This window comes from Athene cunicularia, assembly GCF_003259725.1.
Source record: "Athene cunicularia isolate RWA chromosome 8 unlocalized genomic scaffold, athCun1 chr8_part1, whole genome shotgun sequence".
Classification (NCBI taxonomy): Eukaryota; Metazoa; Chordata; class Aves; order Strigiformes; family Strigidae; genus Athene; species Athene cunicularia.
In genome coordinates this window covers 28,592,587-28,612,880 of record NW_020799109.1, presented here as the reverse complement: position 1 = coordinate 28,612,880, position 20,294 = coordinate 28,592,587, and the positions used below count along the sequence as shown (strand labels likewise).

The 20,294-nt window shown below is 39.3% G+C and overlaps 1 protein-coding gene across 4 annotated transcripts in view; it reads right to left on the bottom strand.

The window, feature by feature from the left end:
• KIFAP3 (kinesin associated protein 3) overlaps window positions 1-15,814 on the bottom strand; it is a 64,172-nt gene extending 48,358 nt beyond the window's left edge. For all 4 annotated transcript variants that reach the window (XM_026853873.1, XM_026853875.1, XM_026853874.1 and 1 more), the window contains exons 1-9: window positions 15,684-15,814; window positions 14,326-14,480; window positions 13,145-13,200; window positions 12,506-12,647; window positions 11,040-11,139; window positions 10,195-10,319; window positions 9,639-9,737; window positions 8,759-8,937; window positions 6,266-6,428 (exon numbers count right to left, since the gene is read on the bottom strand). In XM_026853873.1, the coding sequence (XP_026709674.1) occupies window positions 6,266-6,428; window positions 8,759-8,937; window positions 9,639-9,737; window positions 10,195-10,319; window positions 11,040-11,139; window positions 12,506-12,647; window positions 13,145-13,200; window positions 14,326-14,480; window positions 15,684-15,727 (1,063 nt within the window). In that variant the 5' untranslated portion in view covers window positions 15,728-15,814. The remainder of the gene's footprint in view (window positions 1-6,265; window positions 6,429-8,758; window positions 8,938-9,638; window positions 9,738-10,194; window positions 10,320-11,039; window positions 11,140-12,505; window positions 12,648-13,144; window positions 13,201-14,325; window positions 14,481-15,683) is intronic.
• Window positions 15,815-20,294: the final 4,480 nt, after the last annotated feature.

Genomic DNA, 20,294 nt, shown 5'->3' with positions numbered 1-20,294 from the left:
GGATTTCTCACCTTAGCAACTGCGACATGGGGAATCCGCAGTTGGTCTCCTGTACTGGAGAAGATCAGAAACTCATGAGCTAAGATGTTTCTGCATTTCCAAAAAAGGCGGCAAATTACAAGCTTCCTCCTTATGCTTCAATTTGTAAAAGCCTCAGGATCTATGGGATTCTCTGCAAAATTGTTCCATGTGATCCTTTGAGACCATGCCTCTGCCTACAGGCTTCACAAAGGCTTTGGAGAAGGTGTTCCTCTCTCTTCTACCTTGGCCCTCATAAAGGTTTAACAAAGATGTTACCACAGATTAAGAAGACTAGCAGTAGTACCCCACCCCTTCTATATGGAGATTTTCCAAGAAACTAGAGCTGGTTGATTCTGTTCTGTCATGCTTTAGGCATCCAAGTTATGCCCTGTGAAGCTTTCAGACATCAACAGTTCACACAGAAGACTAGATTTACTTTTTACTGTTAAGTATTAATTTGCTCTTGCTATATGCAAAGAAGCAATTAAAAGAATTCAATTAATTACATGGTCACATATTGTAAGCTCTACAGTAGAAATACTGGCTCAGTGGATCCTTCTCATTCATCAGTTTAGTGATTTTCCAAAAACTCACGTCCCTCAGCTTTAAGACTGCTGCCATCTCTCCACTCCTGTGCTTGCTGCTGCCATAAGCATTTCTATTTTCAGTCAACATTCATGAACTTAGTTTCTTGTGTTACACCAAAGTTATCCTCTTCATTAAAAAAAGCTAGTAACACAGCTAAATACACATGTGCATTTGTGAGCAGCACACCACAGCAATGAGCTTTCACTCACCTGAACAGTCAAAGGCTGAGTGTTCAAATTAGCAAGGATCCACCTTTAATAGCTACAAAATGGAAAAACTGTTTCCAGCTCTGGACTGTGATAAAGGAATCAGAAAAATCTTAGACAACGGACTTCAAAAACTTAGACGCTTATATAAAAATATAACATTATGAATTTTAGTTATTCTTTTCTGGTAATTCACTACAATTTACCAGTAGCAGGAAGCCAGGACATAGTGATGGTGTTTACCTTAAAGTTAGTTGGGATTTTATTTCTGCTTTAAACACAATATTAGGGATACTGACATCTCTCTGCTTGGAGTTCTGTATTTCTCAACATCTGAAGTAAATTTTTTTTAATAACATTCAAGTCTTCTGTCTAATCCATAGTTAAGGTATCTAAATAAGTGCTGGATTCTAAGACACACTGTGCACCCACACTCAAGTCAGACAGACATGGTAGGTTTATTTGCACTTCTAAAAGGATTTTTAAGTTGAATGTTAAGAGATGGTTTTGTTCTGTTTCTTTTGGTAGGTTCTTTTTGTTTGTTTATTGTTGTAGGTTGGGGTTTTTTTAAGCCTTGGCCATACTCACCACAAATTATAAAAAAAACCTACCATTAAAATAAATCCCTTAATAATTACTGCTTTACAACAGACTGGTCCCTGTAGTTGAACTGTTACTTAATGTGCTTCAACCAGCCTCTACTATAAAGGAATGGAGACACCCCAGGCAATATTCACACAACAAGTATTGGAACCAGCTGCTGCAGAGCCACCTTAGGAAAAAAAGGTTTCTCAATTTAATTGGAAAACAGGAGGAAGCATAAATTTTACTGCCATTAATAACTTCAAGCAATCCCAATATGACTTTACCTCACCCTGATGGCTGGACATGTGCTTTTTGTTAGGGTCTTTGCCACATCTGACCCCTATTGTTTGCTCACTTGATCAGGTAAGAAAATGTATGTTTCTTTATAGGATAAACGAGGCCTATTAAAGCCAGAAAAAAATACTGCAGTAGCCTATAAGAAGCTCCATTTTTCAACAGATGTGTGAAGCTCCATAATAAGTTCATTACAAAAAGGCCAAGTGAACTCATAAAGAGAACACATCTACTTTAAGCCTTCTTAAAAGAAACTTTCATAAAAGGAATAGAACGTTAAAAACCCACAGCACTCCGTTAATTAGACAGCAAAGTACTTCTTGGGTTTTTAAACAGCAGTCAACATATAATCCATCTTGGCTGCATACCATATCAAGACTTGATTGTTAAGAAACCTAACATACAACTGTTTTGCAATTCTTTGATTGCTCATTAAACTTAACTTGTAAAGAATTGAAAAAATATCAGAGGAATTTCAGCAGTTTCCAGAAGAGATTTTATATAATAAAACTCTCAAAAATCCTATCAATCCAATCAAGACAGACTCTTCAGTGGGGACTAAATCAGACTGTCAAAGTTACCCTGTGCTCTGGCCATCTCCATCATAAATAAATAAATTCATAATAGAAAAATCTGACCTGCTTAAGTTTTCAAACTGCTGCACAGAGTTTAGACTTCTGCATAAGATCTGGTGGCTACTACTACTCTGTGTGCTGTTACTAAGTCCCGAAACATCAATAAACTAAGAACATCAGGCCAGGATGCTCACGGGAATAAGGCATATAGTCTCAATGCATACTGTGATGGCAAAACTATACTGTTGCTACTTGGGACTGATCACACTGCATTTCAGAGTGTTGTATAGCAAACACTTATCGGCTTGGCTGAATCTCCAAAGCCATTTTTCTTTCAGTCACTGTAACCTGTACTAGAAAACATAACCCAAGATGTTCATCACCACCTTAAATATCCGAGATTGAACACCTTGGCACTGTGTAACACTTTCATAGCAATATGCACAACACTGGCACTCCATGTCCCATTTAGGCCCAATTTGCAACTGGTACTGTTCTGTGACTCACTCATTTTTCATCTCACCAATACCTGTGTTCAATCAGCTCTTGATTTTTAAAAGCATCTAGCAATTTCAAGCAACCGAGAAGAGACACTTTAGTCTGACTTTCAAGCATAATGGGTTTTCACTCTTTATGCATGGCTTGCACTGGGAAATGTCAAGAAAAAGGCATTTCAAGACAATATGCATTCAGTACACCTAAGAACTGTCCAGGGATGAATGCACACACCTTAGAAAAAAACGTTTCCTTCCCAATGCAGCCAGACCCACTCCTTTTACCCTTTGAGCAGCAACACAGTGCCCACTGTAACAGCTTTTGTACCATTCCCTATCATTTATATCCTTTTGAGAGAAATAACTAATTCATGGGTTAGTTAGAAGCCCCAGTACTGCCTGCCACACCTGTATACTGCCAGGAGCTCCTGAACAGTGGTCCACCAAGAAGAGTTTGCAGTCTGCCATAACACACACCAGCACTCAGCTGGTTCTACTCTACAAACTGCCTGCTGTTCTCATGGAGAACTATTTATCTCGCTTCACAAAGGCTAAGAAACCACTCAGATGCAGCACAAAATAGCACCCTTATTAGAAGAATGTGAATCACAAGCTGTGCTTATATTTGAGAGCGCTGTATTAATGACTTTTGTATTTGGTTTGGTCAGTTAACTGAAAAATAAAGTGGATTTGGTCCAAACAAGAAGTGAGGCTTTTTTATTCTTCCTTGTAGACAATGTTTTCTTCTGTTTGCTGCCAAGGCATTTACTTTAGAAACCAATCACACATCCAGAGGAAGAATTACGAAAAAGGGTAGCACTTCCCTTCTGTCCAACAATGGAAGAGCATTCCCAGGGATAAAGGAAGGATGTGAATCTGTTTTCTTCAAGCTCAGATCTACACTCACCCCTTTAAGTGAGAATACGTTCCACAAGCAAATATACTAACCACCAAACTGCACTGTATTTGGAGCAAGTCACTCCTCTACTCCACTCCACTTGAATTGCGCCATTCAAAGCAAAATGGGAGCACTCTAAGAGTGAAGCAAACCTCTGCAGAATAGTCTATAGCATGCTGCTTTGGATTCTCCTTCTGAGGTGATAACGAATCTGTTTTCCACATTTCAGGCAAACATCTAGTTTAAAGCACCTGGTGAATTCACATGATTTTTCACCTTAATCCACTGAAACCATACTTCACGTACTGCACATAAAGCATACACACAGAGAATATATATAAAAAAAAAAGATTACTCTAAATATAATTTCTAAGTATTAAAGCAAAGCCACCAGTACAGAAAACGTTCTCCACAAGACCCTGGTGACTCAACAATTACAAGGTTTTCTTCAAGAACTGAAGTCATACAAATCAAACGTCTTCAATCAGCTTGTGTATGGAAAAACCTGAATACAGCAGGCTATATCTCCTAGGCCCCAACAATTCTGCCCCAGCTTCTGATCTCAAGTCTGAAGGCAAATTTCCCTCAACTGCACCCAGTTCTTTGAGATTCAGAGCATAACAAAGATCAGCTGTAGTTGATTAACTTGGGTGCCTGGAGGGAGCAAGAGGAGTCTTGTCATATACAATACTTCAGACTTGTGAAAGGAAGCCACGAAAACTAGCAAGTGTGTTAACTGGCAAAGTTACACGGGGAAGCAGGCATTGGCACTATTAAAAAGAAAAGGCTAATTAAAACAGAAACCAAGATTAAGCAGAATTTCTCATGTCCATACTTTCAACAGCAGCCTCAACACTCTGAAGTGAGAGGGAAAGAAAGATGGTCCTGCTCCAATATATCCATGTCATACTTAGTCCATTCCTGATAGCTCAGCTGAAGGCAGTCTATCCCCTCCACTTCCAACCTCCACTTATGTTTAGAACATTCCTGCTCCCAAGCCAACTGTCCTTGGGAAAGCAACACATTTTCCAGAACTGCGGACTGCAGCCACCTCAGTGCTCTGTCCGAAACCGCTGCTTGACAAATCCTGTCCTTTAATTCTTTGCAATCTCAATTCTCCCCTTAAATACCTACTACATTTAATTTATACTCATCTCAAACCCAGTGCTAAAGACTCAAAGGCACGGCATGCACAAATGTTAAGTTTCAGTAGGCTGAGTCAACAAACTTGACCTCTCGGCATTAGGAGCTGTACGGTAACTTGTCAACAGCTGTTGAGGTGTGTTAGCACTTTAAGGTGACCTGCAAATGTAAGCTGAAGGGTACTGACTTGAATAATGTGTGTTTAATACCCAAGTAACTTGTATAAAAGGGGCATCTAGCACATGATTATTTTATTAAGGTTGCAGACTTCCCTGAGACAGGACACAAAGTGATGTATTTGAGAATTACCTGAATCACCGTATCAAGCAGAATCCCACGAATCAGGGCTGGCCTTACAAACAAGTAAGAATCAATATTTCTACCTACGTTTTCTAACAAGCACACTGCAAAATAAGTATCAAACAATTCTACAGGGAGAAGCTAAGGCAAACCGCATTTGCCTCTATGTTAAAAAAAAATTAAGAAATTGAACACTTCCAAGGAAAGAATCACCACAGACAGTGAAGCTTTTGAAAGTACTAGCAGAACTCGCTGCAGATTACCCTAACAGCCACTTCAGGAACCAACTGCAATTTTAGCAGCCAATTCTTCTGAGCTAAACAGCCTTCTGCACAGGCCTGTTTACACGTCCAAGAGAATGGCATTTGAAAAGAAATTTTCCTCTTCACATTACAATCAAATACTAGAAAGCAGCTATTTTACTGAGTTTAGTCTGACTCTAATATTAAACAAGGAATATCTGGAAGCAGAGACTTCAGTGATTTGTCACTGCCACTGCTTGGGGTGACAAGCACCCAGAAGCCTTAACTTTAAGCCACAGCCCTAGCTGCTGTACAAACAGAAGAAAGAGACAAGTTCCTGCTCCAAAAAGCTTACAATCCAAGCTGAGTCAGACTACCTAGCCAGATCCTCTCTCAAAAGAGGTAAAAATATATTTCCTGAGCAGCTTCCACTTATCAGTTTACTGACAAGTAACAGTCTTAAGGAAAAAAAGTATAAAGAAGGAGGATTCCAAATGCCACCTTTTTTCTTCCTTTTAGCTCAGCCCAGAGGAGGTTATCAAGTGCAAACATGGTTGTGGGGCAGAAAGCATAAGAAGATGAGGCATTTCAGGATATATCATGTAGCTGTTATATTAATCACTGACAGGATTAAGGCTTCCAAAGCAGTGTAAATTTTCATGGTATTAACTTGTATACTAAACAGCAATAAGGCTACACTGAGGTCGCATGTAAAAAACTGAGAAGGCAAACAATCCTAAGAGACTATACAAAGCTAGGGGAGAAAGCTCATAGATTCACCATTGCATTCCACTTGTTCCAATCACATCTGGATACAGTAACTGCACTGGATTTAGTACATCCCAAACCAAACGTATCTCAACACAAACAGCTTTACTGTCCCTGCTGAAATGTCTATGTTAGAAAAAAGAAAATATACCTAGAAGTGCAGTGAGTTTGGGAAGCAAACCAACTTGTACCATTTTATTTCTCAGGCCTGTGTCAAAGGAGAGATTCAATAACAGTCGAAGAGTGATGTTCAGCAAGTCTTCATGTTCACAGGGTACCATTTTCACAAGTTTTTCAACAATATCCATTTCAACCTGTATATCAGTAAAAAAAAAAATAAATCTATAATCCATCCAAACTCTGCTTTGCCTTCAATGTAAAATCCCTCTCACTGTGTTCTATATTCACATGCACACATATGCAAGTACATATCCAATTTGTACCCATAATAGCGACCATCAGTGGATTTTCATCTGAATCAGCTTTGCTTATGTCTTTTTGGTTGAAGTCTTCTAGATTGGGTTACCGGGTAATGTGCATTAACACAGTTTTTGAACCGAACAGTTCAGATGTTTTGGAAATATTCCTTCACAATTGGAATACTGCAAGAATGTGGTCAAGACATCACTTGCAAGACTAGACTGGGGGCAGGGCGTGGAGACTCTTTTAAACTTAAACACAAGCAACCCTGAAGCAACTGACATTAGAGTCAAAGAGATACCCAACCATGACAGACAACAAATTGGCATTCAAAAAGAATGAGACCTTTCATTATGAATTTCAAATGAACCCCTACACAAAACTTTGCATGTGCTCTCTGAAGAGGCATTCCGTCCTGTACATTAATTTAATAAAAGCATGAAAATCATCTTGAAACATGTATCACTTTCAAATTAAAAAGTGGAATCTAGGAACTGAGAAGTCGTATCAGTTCCTGAGATCATGTTCACTTCACCAGTCAGAAGAGACATCTGAGCATTGACTGGCAAGACTTCAGAAAGTTTTTATCAACTTTTAAACAACACTTCTCTGCTTTTATTCGACATAATCTTTTAAATGCATTCATTTCCATTTCCCAGAACCTCCTTTGGCCAGAAGGACACACATAAAATTACTTTGCATTCTTCAAACTTTAGCGTGTACGTAACTAACCTTCCAGTTATAAATACACACAGAATGAATACGAAAAAAAAAAACTAGAGCTCTCCCCACATGGCATAGCGCAATAATCAAACAACTGACTGAATACCTTTGATCAAAACCAATCAGATAGCAAGAACTCCTACTTCACTGCTTTGAATTTAATATGGCACTTGAATACCAAAGGAAAGAATGTGCTATAAATATACATGGAATATTCAGTTTTTCTTAGAATCAGGTGCTGCACAACTTTTGGTTCATTCTGCCTTGAACATGTTTGTGTTATTCCCTAATATTTATATTAGAACATTTTCTCCTCCATTGGTAGCTTCCTTAACAGTACTGTGGAGAAAAAAGTATCATCTTTATTATGAGTAAGAAATGCTCAGACAGCTGACCTGAAGCGTACAAATCTTTTCAAAAGTCTTTTTAATACTGTTAAAACACTGCAATAAAATAAATTCAACAGTTTTGTTTCACTTGTCTTTCCACTAAATCAAATGGAATGCAGAAAGTGTGCCAGCAAAAATCAGTGGGCTGGAGAGCTAATCCTTATTTTTGTAATAAAGTCCTTCAGGGCACTAAACAAGTATAAACTAAATCAATGACCAATCACCTGATAAACAGTCTACATTCCCCCCAGAACACATGCTTGGCGTCTGACTTTTGTTAAGAAATAGGACACTCACATATAAATAAGAGTGATACCTCATCTGCAGTGTTCGTTTCATGTGCACGTGAATGACAGATCCAGTAACAAAGATGTAATTAATTTTCTATTGCATTTACATGGATCTTTTCACCCCACAATCTAAGCATTGGATAAGGTGAATTTATTTTCATTTCACAAACTGGCATAAAGGCACAGCAGTGAAGGCACATATTGACGGAAAGCCATTGAGAAATCAGTATAGGAGATAGTCGGCTAGAACTTAAAGTCACAAAAGAAAATATGCTACAATTTCAGGAGTTTTGAGACTTCACCTAAAAAAAAGCTTATGAAGAATAACAGTGCCTACAGTTCTTAGGAGCTATTGGCAACATGAAGGAACAGTTGTGAGGTTTGGAGACCAAGCTGACCTAGGAAATAAGTAAACTAGTCTAGCAAACTGCAAAAGGATAACTACCTCTCCTTCCAAGACAATATATGGTAAAGACAATAACATGTTGTCAAAAGAATCTAGGCTGGGGCAAGGGTCATAGACATCTCCAGAAGCGGTGGTATGACGAGACTTTGTAGTGCTGACTTCAAGATCTGGAATTTCATGTATCATATTTTGAAGTAGCTTCACTGTTTGGGATGACAGTTCTTCAAAACTTTTGCAGCATGTTATTGCTGGGTGTTGTATTACTTTACTTTTACTCATTTTACTATTAACAAAACAGGATAGTCAGTGCTACAGGTATTTTGGATGGGGACAGAGATGTCTCCTCTTCCCTCCAACCACTCAGTTTTCAGAGTCCATACCTTTCCAGTATTGCAGCAGAGTGTTATGAGCCTTACCATATCATTTTTGTTCTCCATAAAAATGCTGAGTTTCTTCAAGAAAGATACAACCAGGATAAGCAGCTCAAAATTATCACGGTCCAGTGCTTTCACTAACATATGGACAATGTTCTTGTTTCTCATCTTCAGCTCAGTGCGAGTATCCTCAGCAAGATTTAGAAGCAGGTAAAGTGCAACTAATAAAGTCCAATACAAACCATACCAACACATCAAAGACAAAAGAAACAAACAAGTCTCTATATACACATATTAAGTGCTTAAGACAAAACATTCGGAAGCATTCTGCTCCCTTCCCAATGAATTTTGAAGGAAACTGACCATGAATGTTTTTTATTCCGTTTAGAAAGCATTAAGAATATTAATTCTAATAGTAGCTTTGAAAAAAAAGTATTACGATCACTAGAAGCTTTTTACATTTTTTTTTTCCTTTCAGTTCTAGTGGGAACCATTAAAAGGCCCTTCCCAGGAAAGCTTTGCCACTCAGATCATTTCAATCTAACATTAAGTGTATTTTAGTACAAAAACTGAGTGAAAGCTATTCAACTCGAGTCTGATACAGGGTAAGTTAAAAAAAAACATATCAAACATACGAAACCAAAATACCCAACTCCCCTCAAATCAAGATCATGAGCAAGGAAAAGTTAAATGGATTGCTTTTACTACTTTTCCTCTAAGACCGATAGATCACTTCAAAAATTGTCAGCGTACTGTCAAACGATCTGATAGAGTATTCATCTTCTCCCTGTTCTTTGGCAATGTTCTTCCATACTCATCCACACATTTGGTATGTTTAACACATCCTAGTTATAACAAGCATCCAGTAGAACTCTATCCACATTCACCAACAAAAAAATAATTTGCTATTTGGATTTGGTACCTCTGAGTAGCTGTTCCTGCTTGACAACCAGCCCTTGGTATTTCTTGTAAGTTTTCTCATAGTCCTTTTTCAGGGTTTGATTTTCAGGATCTTCATCAAGTAAATGGTAGAAGTTAAGGTGTTCAGATAAAAGTTATACAGCCTAGATGACTATTGTGCTCAAAGGTGTTACTCAGTCACCAGTACAAAGCAAGAGATCCGTGGAATGGCCAATGTAAAAACACTACCTCAGCCACAGCCTGCTACACCTATTTTTTTCCTCCTCCTAATCCTGGATGTATTGCACCCTGATTGTTAGCAAAAATGTTCCTAAGACATACTGCTAAAAATAAAACATTTTTCTTCCTGTGTTGTTTTAGTAACTTCATCTTAATCTCTTCATAAGCCCAAACTTCTTACTCTTGGTCTCTTTCATTATCTGCTATTATATTTTGCACTGTCTAGTAAATTCTACTGCTTTCACAGAAGTTGCTGTATGGTCATCTCTTATAACTCAGCAACAGCTATCAAGTCAAGTCAGATGCTATCAAGATGACCCAGCATATCAAAAGGATATCAGCTTTCTTCTTTTTAGCAAGTTCTTCCTGCCAAAGCTCATGTCTCTTCAGTTCATGGTCTATGATATTCATGCACAGAGCTCCAATTTTGTAGTGTGTGATTATTCCATGAAATTGAGAAAAACTGCATTGAAGAAAAAAAAGTAAATGCAAACCACTCCAAATCTGCTGGGACATCTACAATAGCAATATCCCAACACTGCACCACATGAACTATTTAAAAAAAGGTATTTACTCTCTGTCCCATTCTAACGCTTCTCTATTGGAAAATTATTTCAAAACAAAAACAGTTCCTGAAAACATTAATATTTTTTTCAGACTTGTAGAAGGAAAGTTTGTTGTTCCAGGTCAAATTAAAAATTTATTCCAATTTTCATGTGCAATGGAAACTGTTTTCCAATCAGCCCCATTTTTCGTAAGTGCTTCAGAGGACTCTCTACTCACCAGAAATATAGTAGAGGTCAAAAATCAAGTTGCAATGCAAATTCCATTGGAATTATTTCTAGTCAGCATACGCTGAAACACTGGCATATCTAAATAAGACCAAGCACTTCAGTTTTAAATACCATTTCCTTCCTATAGGAATGCTGAGGTAAATAAAAGGTGGCAGCTCAGCCTAAGTTATGGGTCAGAATCCCTACTAGTTTCTTTCCAGGTCCACTGCACACTATCTCACTGTGCAGGTTTTTCTTGTGCCTCAATTTTGTCATTTATAACAAGTGTGTTTCTGTCTCAGCAATTTTTTTTCTTGTTTCACTGAGGTTTTTGTAGTGTAGAAAACAAATGAAAAGACACTAAGCAGAGAAGTTCCTTATGTTCCTATACAGAGGGACTCTGCACTCACCTTGAAAAGCAGAAGAAAATATAAATTATATTGGTAGCAAGTTCCACACTTTGTTTCCAGTCTTCCCTCAGCACTCTAGCCAATGCACCCAGGGCAGTTTCTGAAATGAAACAACACTTAGATGATCTAGTCACAAATCCTAAGAAGGGGTAACATGCAAGGAAACTGCAACCAAACACTAAGGTCTTCTTAAAACTACCACTACTCTTAAGATCTTGTGGTCTCTGCCAGCTCTATGTTCTGTATTACACTGTGGCCCCTACATAGAACATCACCATGTTGACTTCCAAATTCCCTTCAAATTCTACCTTAATTATAATTTTTCATCCACTTCTTTGTATTTATTTTTCCCCCTGCATCAACTTTGCATTATTTAATAATTTGGTTTATATTTCTTCTTGTCATACTTCAGCTTATTTCTCTCTGAATCACTTCTGTTTTCCTTTCACTTTTCCCTATCCAGACCCTCTTCACATACACCATGTTACATGATCAAAATGACAAAAGTAGCAGCTGGTAGTTTCAAGCACTAGAATATTCTAAACAGCTCATAGGGAGAAGCCATTATTTGACGGCTTACCATTCCCCTCCCATTCCAATTCTTGCTGACATTGAAGGATGGCTAGAGTACACACTGAAGCCACTCAAGGAATGTAGGGGTATAAGGGTTCAGTAAGAGACAAAGCAGACAGGGTAAGAAAATTACTAAATTAACAAGACCTGAACCTACCATCACTTTGGAGGTCTGGTTTGGCTTGCCCTTATCTTTGTTTGTCTGACACCTTTACAGAGTATAGGATCCCTTTTGCCCCCCCAGAAGAGAGATGGCAATGGGCAACAAGAATGTATATGCATGTACACACATATATTTACAAACACACACTATTCCACACTGAAGTAACTCTGAGAATGTGTATGGCACAGCACATATGTATGCACACATAGAAGGACAGCAATATGAATGTCCTACCATGAATTCTGATAAGATTTTAAAATAGATCCATAAGCAAAAAGAGTATGGTATGTAGTGAAATTCTTGGGTGATGCATCGACATTCAATTTATTAATTCTCTTGGAAACTGGACATTTCTACTTATGTCAGCCTGCACATCCCATTTTCAAAGCAAGTTTCCTGATCTTCAGGATACAGTTCTACATTCTCTTGTCTCCAGCAGCAATGGCAACTGAAGTTAACTTATCATCAAAATAACTAGGATCAGGAAAAACAGTTGAAGCCTACTGAGGCCAGGAAGATTTCTGTGTTAGGCCCACCTAAGAACAGTCTAAGAAGCATCCATTTGTAGAGAGATCCAACTGGGCTTTGACAGCCAGCTTATTATGTACTGAGAAACAAAGCCTAGAAAACTGGAAAAAATCCCAAATTAAACTACTTTTCCCTTGAGAAGAAAGCACCACAAATAAAGCGCACAACATTAAGAGAAGTTACCATTGGGTTTTAAAATTACCGTTGATAAGCAGTTCTTCCAAATTATCAGGATTCCTTGCCAGCTGCAGAATGAGGGCAGAGCCACGCACCTTGTCAGGAATGTCCTCATACAGTAACTCAATGTACTCATCCATGTCATTGATATTGGCAACTTCATCAATCTGAGAAACAGTCATAAGCAAGGGTTTCATAGAAAGAGATGTCAATTCAACACAATCAATCACAATATTACTCAAATGCAAGACAAAAGAGCGCACAGCTTTGAGTTGAGATCTTAGGGAAAAAATAAAATACAAAGAAAAAAAAAAAAATCAACGCATCCAGAATCACTGCCAATGAACACCAGGAAATCTGAGAAGATTTAATTACAAAAAACAAAGGATGCTCAGACAAGACTCCCTGTGTCCTGTCCGATGTTCCAGACCTCAATCGCTGTCCTGCTGCGTGCTATAGTTGGAGGGGGTAGTATGCAAGTCAAATATTTTACCCTTTATGGAGATTATTTTTATTCCATTGTGCAATATTTCCAAACCAAAATCTTTGTTTAAAAAACAAGCAGAAAAAAAAGCTGAGAATTCAGCATTTCCTCACCCCTCCTCCCTTACATAACTGCTTAAGTAGTAAATGGGTTTTACATTTCTCTAACATCAATATTTACCTCCATTCCTTCAAATGGGGGTGGATCTTTTGGCTTACTGGATTTCTCTTTCTTTTCTACAAAGGAAAAGACACAGTTGCAGTGAAGTTATACATACTCACAGACAAAAAACATACCAAATATTCTCACAGTAAACACTCTGGTTAAATCAAGGTCAAAGTCCTTTTATGTCCAGCTGACCTGACAGACTAACACAGCTAAGGTATGTCACATTTCTAAAGCTGAACAGCCCACAGGGAGCAAAATAAACGATCAGTTGCCTTTTGTCTTCTCAGTCTAAGTGATCAGTTACAGCCCAGTCAGCTGGGGACACAGAGGTTAATAAACCTTAGTGAAAAACAAGAGTGACAAAACTCACTTCCACAGTGACACCTTAGCAGGTTTGATTCCACTTGTTTGCTGCCCTGTGATACACCAAGACACATACAAACAGAATAAAAGTGTAAACCACCCAAGCAGTTACAGTCAAAGCATATAAATAACATTAATCTTTGTTTTAAACTCGTTCCATTAAGATAAGAATTCAGCTTAAGAACAAAGCTTACCATTTCATGATCACAAGAAACCTTGCTAACCACAAGGCAATGTGGGATCATACATTAAATATGAAACTGTCTCATGAGCTGGTACTTTAACATGAACTTAAGACATAAATAGCACCACCAGGATGCCAGGAACTTAGAGAATTACTCCAGGCTGTATGTTACACTGTACCAAAGTTTATGAGACAAACTCCTCACTTGAGCATTACAGAGAGCGCAAATTCAGCCTAGGAACACTATCTACCCTTGCAACAGGTGATGGCAGCGATCTTTCTAGGAAGGTTCTCAATACAGACTTTTACGTTACTGAAAGTGCAGAGGCAATATGAAGAAGCTGCACCGAATAGTGGGATCTGTACATCTCAAGCCCTGCTAATGCCCAAGGCAGCCAAGGAATATCAATACTAAGTTTAATTAACCAGAAAAATGAACTTTGATTTTAAAAAGATAATTCCCTCCAATCTTACTCCAAAATTGTAATTTTTTCCAAGCGTGACTTAACTATACATCTTCCCCACCCTATCTCTGAAGAACTCATACGTCAAGCAAGTTAAGACCTCAGCTAGAAGAACGTCACACAGCAGTTGTTCAATGCTGAAGCACCCCAGTCCCAAGCTACTTTGTTTCTCTATTATTTACCTTTTCCTGCTGAGGCATCTCTGCGATTCTGTAGATAGTACAACAGCTGTTCTACTTCTGCAAGTTTGGAGGGGTGAATGAGCTTGCATTCTTCAACAACCTTTCGAGCCAGGGAAGCAACGTCTGTATTTGCATTAAGACTCTTTAGCCGAATGCTGCAAACAGAGGTAAGTCTCTTTAAATTTTCATATATTCGGTCCTTTGATTTATTTTTACACAGCCATGAATTTCTTGAAGCAAAAATGATCCCAATACCCCCAATGCCTGTGCCATGGCTTACAAAGGTAACACCACAGCAGTGGCTCTTTACAACTACAAACGTCAAGTAACTGCCAAACAAATTTGACAGAGGGTAACTGTCCATCAGCTGACAAGCTGCAACATGTAAATGCAGCTGTATGAACAGATCCCTTATAACATCTTAGACACAGCAGCCAGAAATTTATTGCAATACACCCAAAAAAAGTACACATGACTGCAAAGAGTACCACATACACAAAAAGTCCAAAATGAGAAGCAGCTATGTTGACTACACAGGAAGGTTCTTGCGCAGTGCCTGCAGATAGCTCTGGCAGACCTACAGCCAGGTCCACAAGAAACGAGCAGTAAGAAATCTCTGTGGGAATTAACATTAGGATAGATCAAAAGGAATTCCACCTCATTGCAGATACAAGTTATGTTGATTCATCTATAAACTAATTAACACTTCTGATATCTTCAAAAATTTGAGACAATTTAAATATTCTCTTTTTCTTCCTCAATTATTCTTCTTGCATGCACTCACACAGGTAGCCACTTCAGCTCAAATTTTCAAAAAGACTTCAGCATAGAGATAAAATAAATGTAGGAAAGGTCTCATAGTTTGGAAACTATGATAGTTCTCTGGACTTTTCCAATGGGGAATATTCTAATGCTCTTAAAAGAAAAATATCAGGCAAAGCTAAAATATAGATACCATAGTGAAATCACTAGCAGGGGTGAAAGATCAAAACAACAGGAGAGCCAACAGCTAGACCATAAGGCTGTCAGAAGGTTCAATAGTATTATTTGCTCCAATATTTACCATAATTTGATCAGGAACCAATCACTTCACTTTACCTCAAGTTTCCTTCACGTAAAATGGGAATAATCACTTTTCTTTACAAAACACCTTGAAGTATGTGGATGAAAAGCAATTTACAACATGTGTTTTAGAGGTTAACTTTCTTAGGCACATGTTATTCCCTGGCTTCTAAACCCTCTGCTAATCGCACTAAGTTTTATAAAGATTAAAACACATTATTTCTTACAGGCTGTTGATGCTTTCAGTTACTGAATTTATGATTATGAGAAACAGAAAAAGCTTGCTATGACCTTACATTTTCTGACATTCCTTGCGCTCCCCCAGCATGGGATCTCCCATCTCTCCCAGAATTGTTGCTTCCACTTCATAATGGACAATGAGGGCTTTCTCAGATGGATGCACATCTATGTTGCCTCCTTTTACCTTCCTGCCATGAAGAAAAAAACCCACAACTGATTAAATGAAAAGCTCAGAACACACACTGGAACATAGATCAGTAACAATGACCTGTCTCCTGTTCTAATCAGACCCTAAACCCAAGTACTGCCCTCCTTCCACACAGCTGTACCAAAGCTCAGTGCAAATGGCATATTATTGACTATTACCTCTAGTACATTCAGAAATACCCAAGCCATTGGTCAAGCCTTAGTCATATAAATTAAGTAAAGAATAAACAGGATAACTCTTTGATTTCGAAGTCTCCTAGCTCTCTTAAGGAACTACAATTAGGAAGAGGATACATTTCATACAAGGTGAATTTCCTAGTTTACTCCCTGCTAACATTGTCCGTATTGAGAAACTTTCTGCTAAAGGCATCGATCTAGTGCAGTCATTTACAAATGGAAATTTTTCTTCAAAGACCACCTTGGCTAAATATTTAAATCTGCAAGAACTGATTAAAAATAACTTAAATTTCAAATTAATCATTCACTCCTCAAGCACAAAACTATTTGCTACTGTTCTTCACTTCACTGTGTCTGTTGCCAGGCTCAGGAGATTACCAGATCAACAGCTATAAATCAAGCATGTCTACCTGCTTTACTACAGCTACAGATATTTTGGACAAGCTTTCTGCAGGAAAGCACTCTGGGGGTACATCACTGCCAAAAAGGCATGCCCTGCTCTCTCCTCCTTTGTGCCAGCTATTCTGTGTTCAAGCAGAGATGCAAGGGCCAGGAGGATGGGCCATGAATGAGAGGCCATGCAGATACACCTCATTTCTGTTTTCAAGTGATGGCAGAACCACATTCAGAGAATACAGTTACACATTTCTGTCCTTGGTGGTAAAGCTGACATTTACCCCTTTGTCCCTTGGTACTGCCAATAGAGGATGTAGAGTTGTGCCATAAACCAGGCTGCTAAAATGCTGCAGATTAGAAACAACTCCCTAATGTGGGTTTGGTTTCCGGTGTGTGTGGGAGTTGTTTGTTTGTTCTGAGGTTGGGGATTTTTTCAGACAGATCATGTCAATAAACAGATTTATGGGTGGCTTCCCCAGTAGTTGTATCAGCACAAACGAGCCAGCAGCTAGCTACGGTTGGGTCAATTAGATTAGGGAAAACTACCTCAGCCTCACAGTTCTGGAAACATTAACAAATCAGATGCAGCCTTTGGTGTAACCACTTTTCAGAAAATGTTTGAAATGTGTGCTCCCATCTATCCAGCTACTATGGTGGCTGCTTTCCCTTCAGCACTATACAACTGCAAAAAAATACCTTTTCTTGAGCCACTCCAAAACCCCTACAAACCACAGACAGGTCTGCTGCAGGAAATGAAGAGTCTAGTTCAACTACTAGCCCTGCCAGGACAAAGCTACAGGGCAAACAAATATAGCTCACTGCTACAGAGCAGTATCTTTGTTGATGAGATTGTAGCTGAACTCCATTATCACTTAAGATTTTCTGAAGCAACTTGTGGTTTTTTTCTTTAACAGTACTTTGAAGCAGAGACTTCCTTACAGTCTATTCTCTGTTCTTACAAGCTCCAGCCTTGCAGGACAGAAAGCTTACGGCAAATCTATTTCAACAGAAACTGGCTCTCATTCCTCACCCCCAAATATAGTTCCCCCAGTATTTAGACCTACCAGGAGATCCCAACCGCAAACACTCTGCCTGACAGTCAAACCTCTGTAAAGTGACAGCCTGCTAATGTTCAGAGATATAAAGAAAAAGATGGGAAGAGAACGAGTGGGCCTGAAAGAGTTTAGTATAGTTTTACAAGAACTAATCTAAAGTAACACTTCATCATTGCCAAAAGGATTAGATCTTCCATTTCTTTCTGTTCCTGCAGTCACCTTGGTTCAGCATGAAGGCTTGTCAAACCCTTTCGCAGCCACTTCCAGCTATGCAACAGAAAACTCTACATATTTTGGGCAGAGGGAGTTTTTCAACATGTTACCGAATTGAAGTGCACTACAGAAAGTGAGTAACACTTCCTACCTATGAGCAGGGATAAAAAGGAAGGAGTGAGACCTCCTCCTTTTGGCAGGAATAAACCACTGATGAGCTTAGGGACCAGCAGAATTTCAACCTAAGACTGCTTAAATAGTTTTAGCATTTTCCATATTTAATTTTGTCCTTAAGAGGAACACATGGGTAAGCTCAAGAATTTACAGTTGCAGAGATTTTCTGCCCTCTTACATTGATAACAACCCTCACACCACTTGAGCTATTTCCTAGCTAATAGTCACAAATCAATTCACATTTAAGTTTCCTCTCTGAAAAAATTTTACCTTGTGAACTGCTCAAAGAGCTACACTAAAATGCACTACCCAGCCACTAAACTTGCTTTCCATTTAGAAAACACCGCATTCGGACTGCCAGCATCACAAAAAAGAAAACATCTTTGAGAAAAAATCCATGCTCCTCCCTCAAATGAACAGACATCAGGTGATTTTCTATCCATCTTGAATTTGTAAGTCACTTCATAAAACATTTAAAAAGACAGATAGTCTTATAACTGGTAGAAACAGCAGTGCAATGGGGTCCTCTCGCACACATCAGCCCATCCTTTCACTTCACTGCCTGCTTTGTCAACAAGAATCCTGCTCTATGAAAGGTTTAAAAGAGGAAGGCCTTTTCTACAGACAAAAGCTGTGCTAGCTGAGCTCGCATAACCAAAGCTAGTTTGTGAATACCCTTTATTAACTAGTTTCTTCAGGGGAAAAAGCAAAACCAAACTATCCTAATTCCAAATGGCACAAATTGTGCACGTGGATAAGGCTGAAAATCCAGTAACAAATACAAGCAAGTCAGACTTGGTGGGAGGGGGACTGTTCATGCAGGATGACAAAGGGAAATAGGGATCAGAGTACCAGACTTGAGCATGAGCCTAGCCATGTTAAATAGCACAGTGGATGGTTTTTAGTTTGTGCTCTCTAGAAAGGGAGAAAACTACGCTTGTTGCAGTGATGACTACAAAATAAGATTCCTCCAAAATCACAGAAGATGGCACAAACACAATATGCAGGGCTAAAAATAAACATTGCTTTAAAGTTAGTGTCATTTATTTAATTACATGTGGCCACTTGATTTTTACCTGTTACCACATTTATATGACAGAGCTAATTTTCAAAGATTATCACAAGGTTGTTTCCCCCCCATTGTTTCTAATTCTGGGTCTTTAATATGTGGCATACAAGGAGGAAAAAAAATAAGGCAAAACCTAGACAGCCTAAACAGCAAGTTCTGCAAATGCTAATAACTAGAAAGTAAGAACAAAAAAAAAAAACCCAAGAAATCCACAGGATTCAAGTTGTGATGGATAAAAACATCCACATAGTAGGAAAAAATTGACACTGTTCACACATCATATCTTAATAGAGGACTAAATGGCCTGACATCTTTTGGGATTGCTATCACTTTTGCTAGTGGAACAACTGATGGAGAACCTATAGTTGCCTACTCAAACCCCATTCTTTAGGCTGATGGATCTCACCACCAAATATAGACAGATAAAGACACCATTCTTCCATCACATCTTTAACATCAAACCCAGGTCACCCACTTTATTACACCATGGTTACCTCTCAAGTCCATCCCAACTCCCAAACCATTCTATTCATCCCACCTCATTACCTGTCCCCTCCCTGCCAAACTGCCTCCAAATCAGTTAATCTCTCCCAGCTGCACCCTGAACCTGCTCCTTGGTCCCCAGTCTACCTGGTCCCCAAAGCAACCACCTGCCCCATCTCAGCTCCTAATACCCACACAACCCTCCCCACTCATCTACTAATAACATCTACTCTCAACTTGCTGCCACCTCAGTACCTCATCCCAGACATACACCATAAAATGCCACCACAGTCATCCCCAAGTCAGTGCATCCCCCAAACTACCACCTTGCCCCAGTGAGTTACCACCAGCATGCCACTCATTCCATCTCTCAGCCTACCCTAAACCCACTTTATAACCTTCACTCATTCCTAAACCAGCCTCCCAGTCCACACCCAAGTCTCCTACACATCAGACTAGGCAGCCACCCCGCAGCCTGCCCCAAACAAATCTATCTCCCGTTCCCAAACCACTCACCCCAAAGAGTCCCCACCCATCTTCTCCCTCAAACCACAATCTCCAACCTTTTCCAAACCAGCCAGCCCTCAATCCCAATCCCCCATCCACCTCATAATCTCTCATTGCAAAACACTCTCCATTCTCACCTTCCGACCCGTGACCGCCCATCCATCCCCAAACCAAACCTCACTACAACCCGCAACACCTCAGCCCCACACCCATCACCTCCCCACAACCTCTTCTTGCCCCCCTACCCCACAACATCCCACTCAGCCCCCACTGCAGGCTAAAACGCCTCAGCCCCACAGCCTCAGCTCCCTTACAGTCCCCCAACATATGACCACCTTTTCCCCCTGCCCCCCTCCCCACAGCCTCGTACACCCCACAGCCTGTCT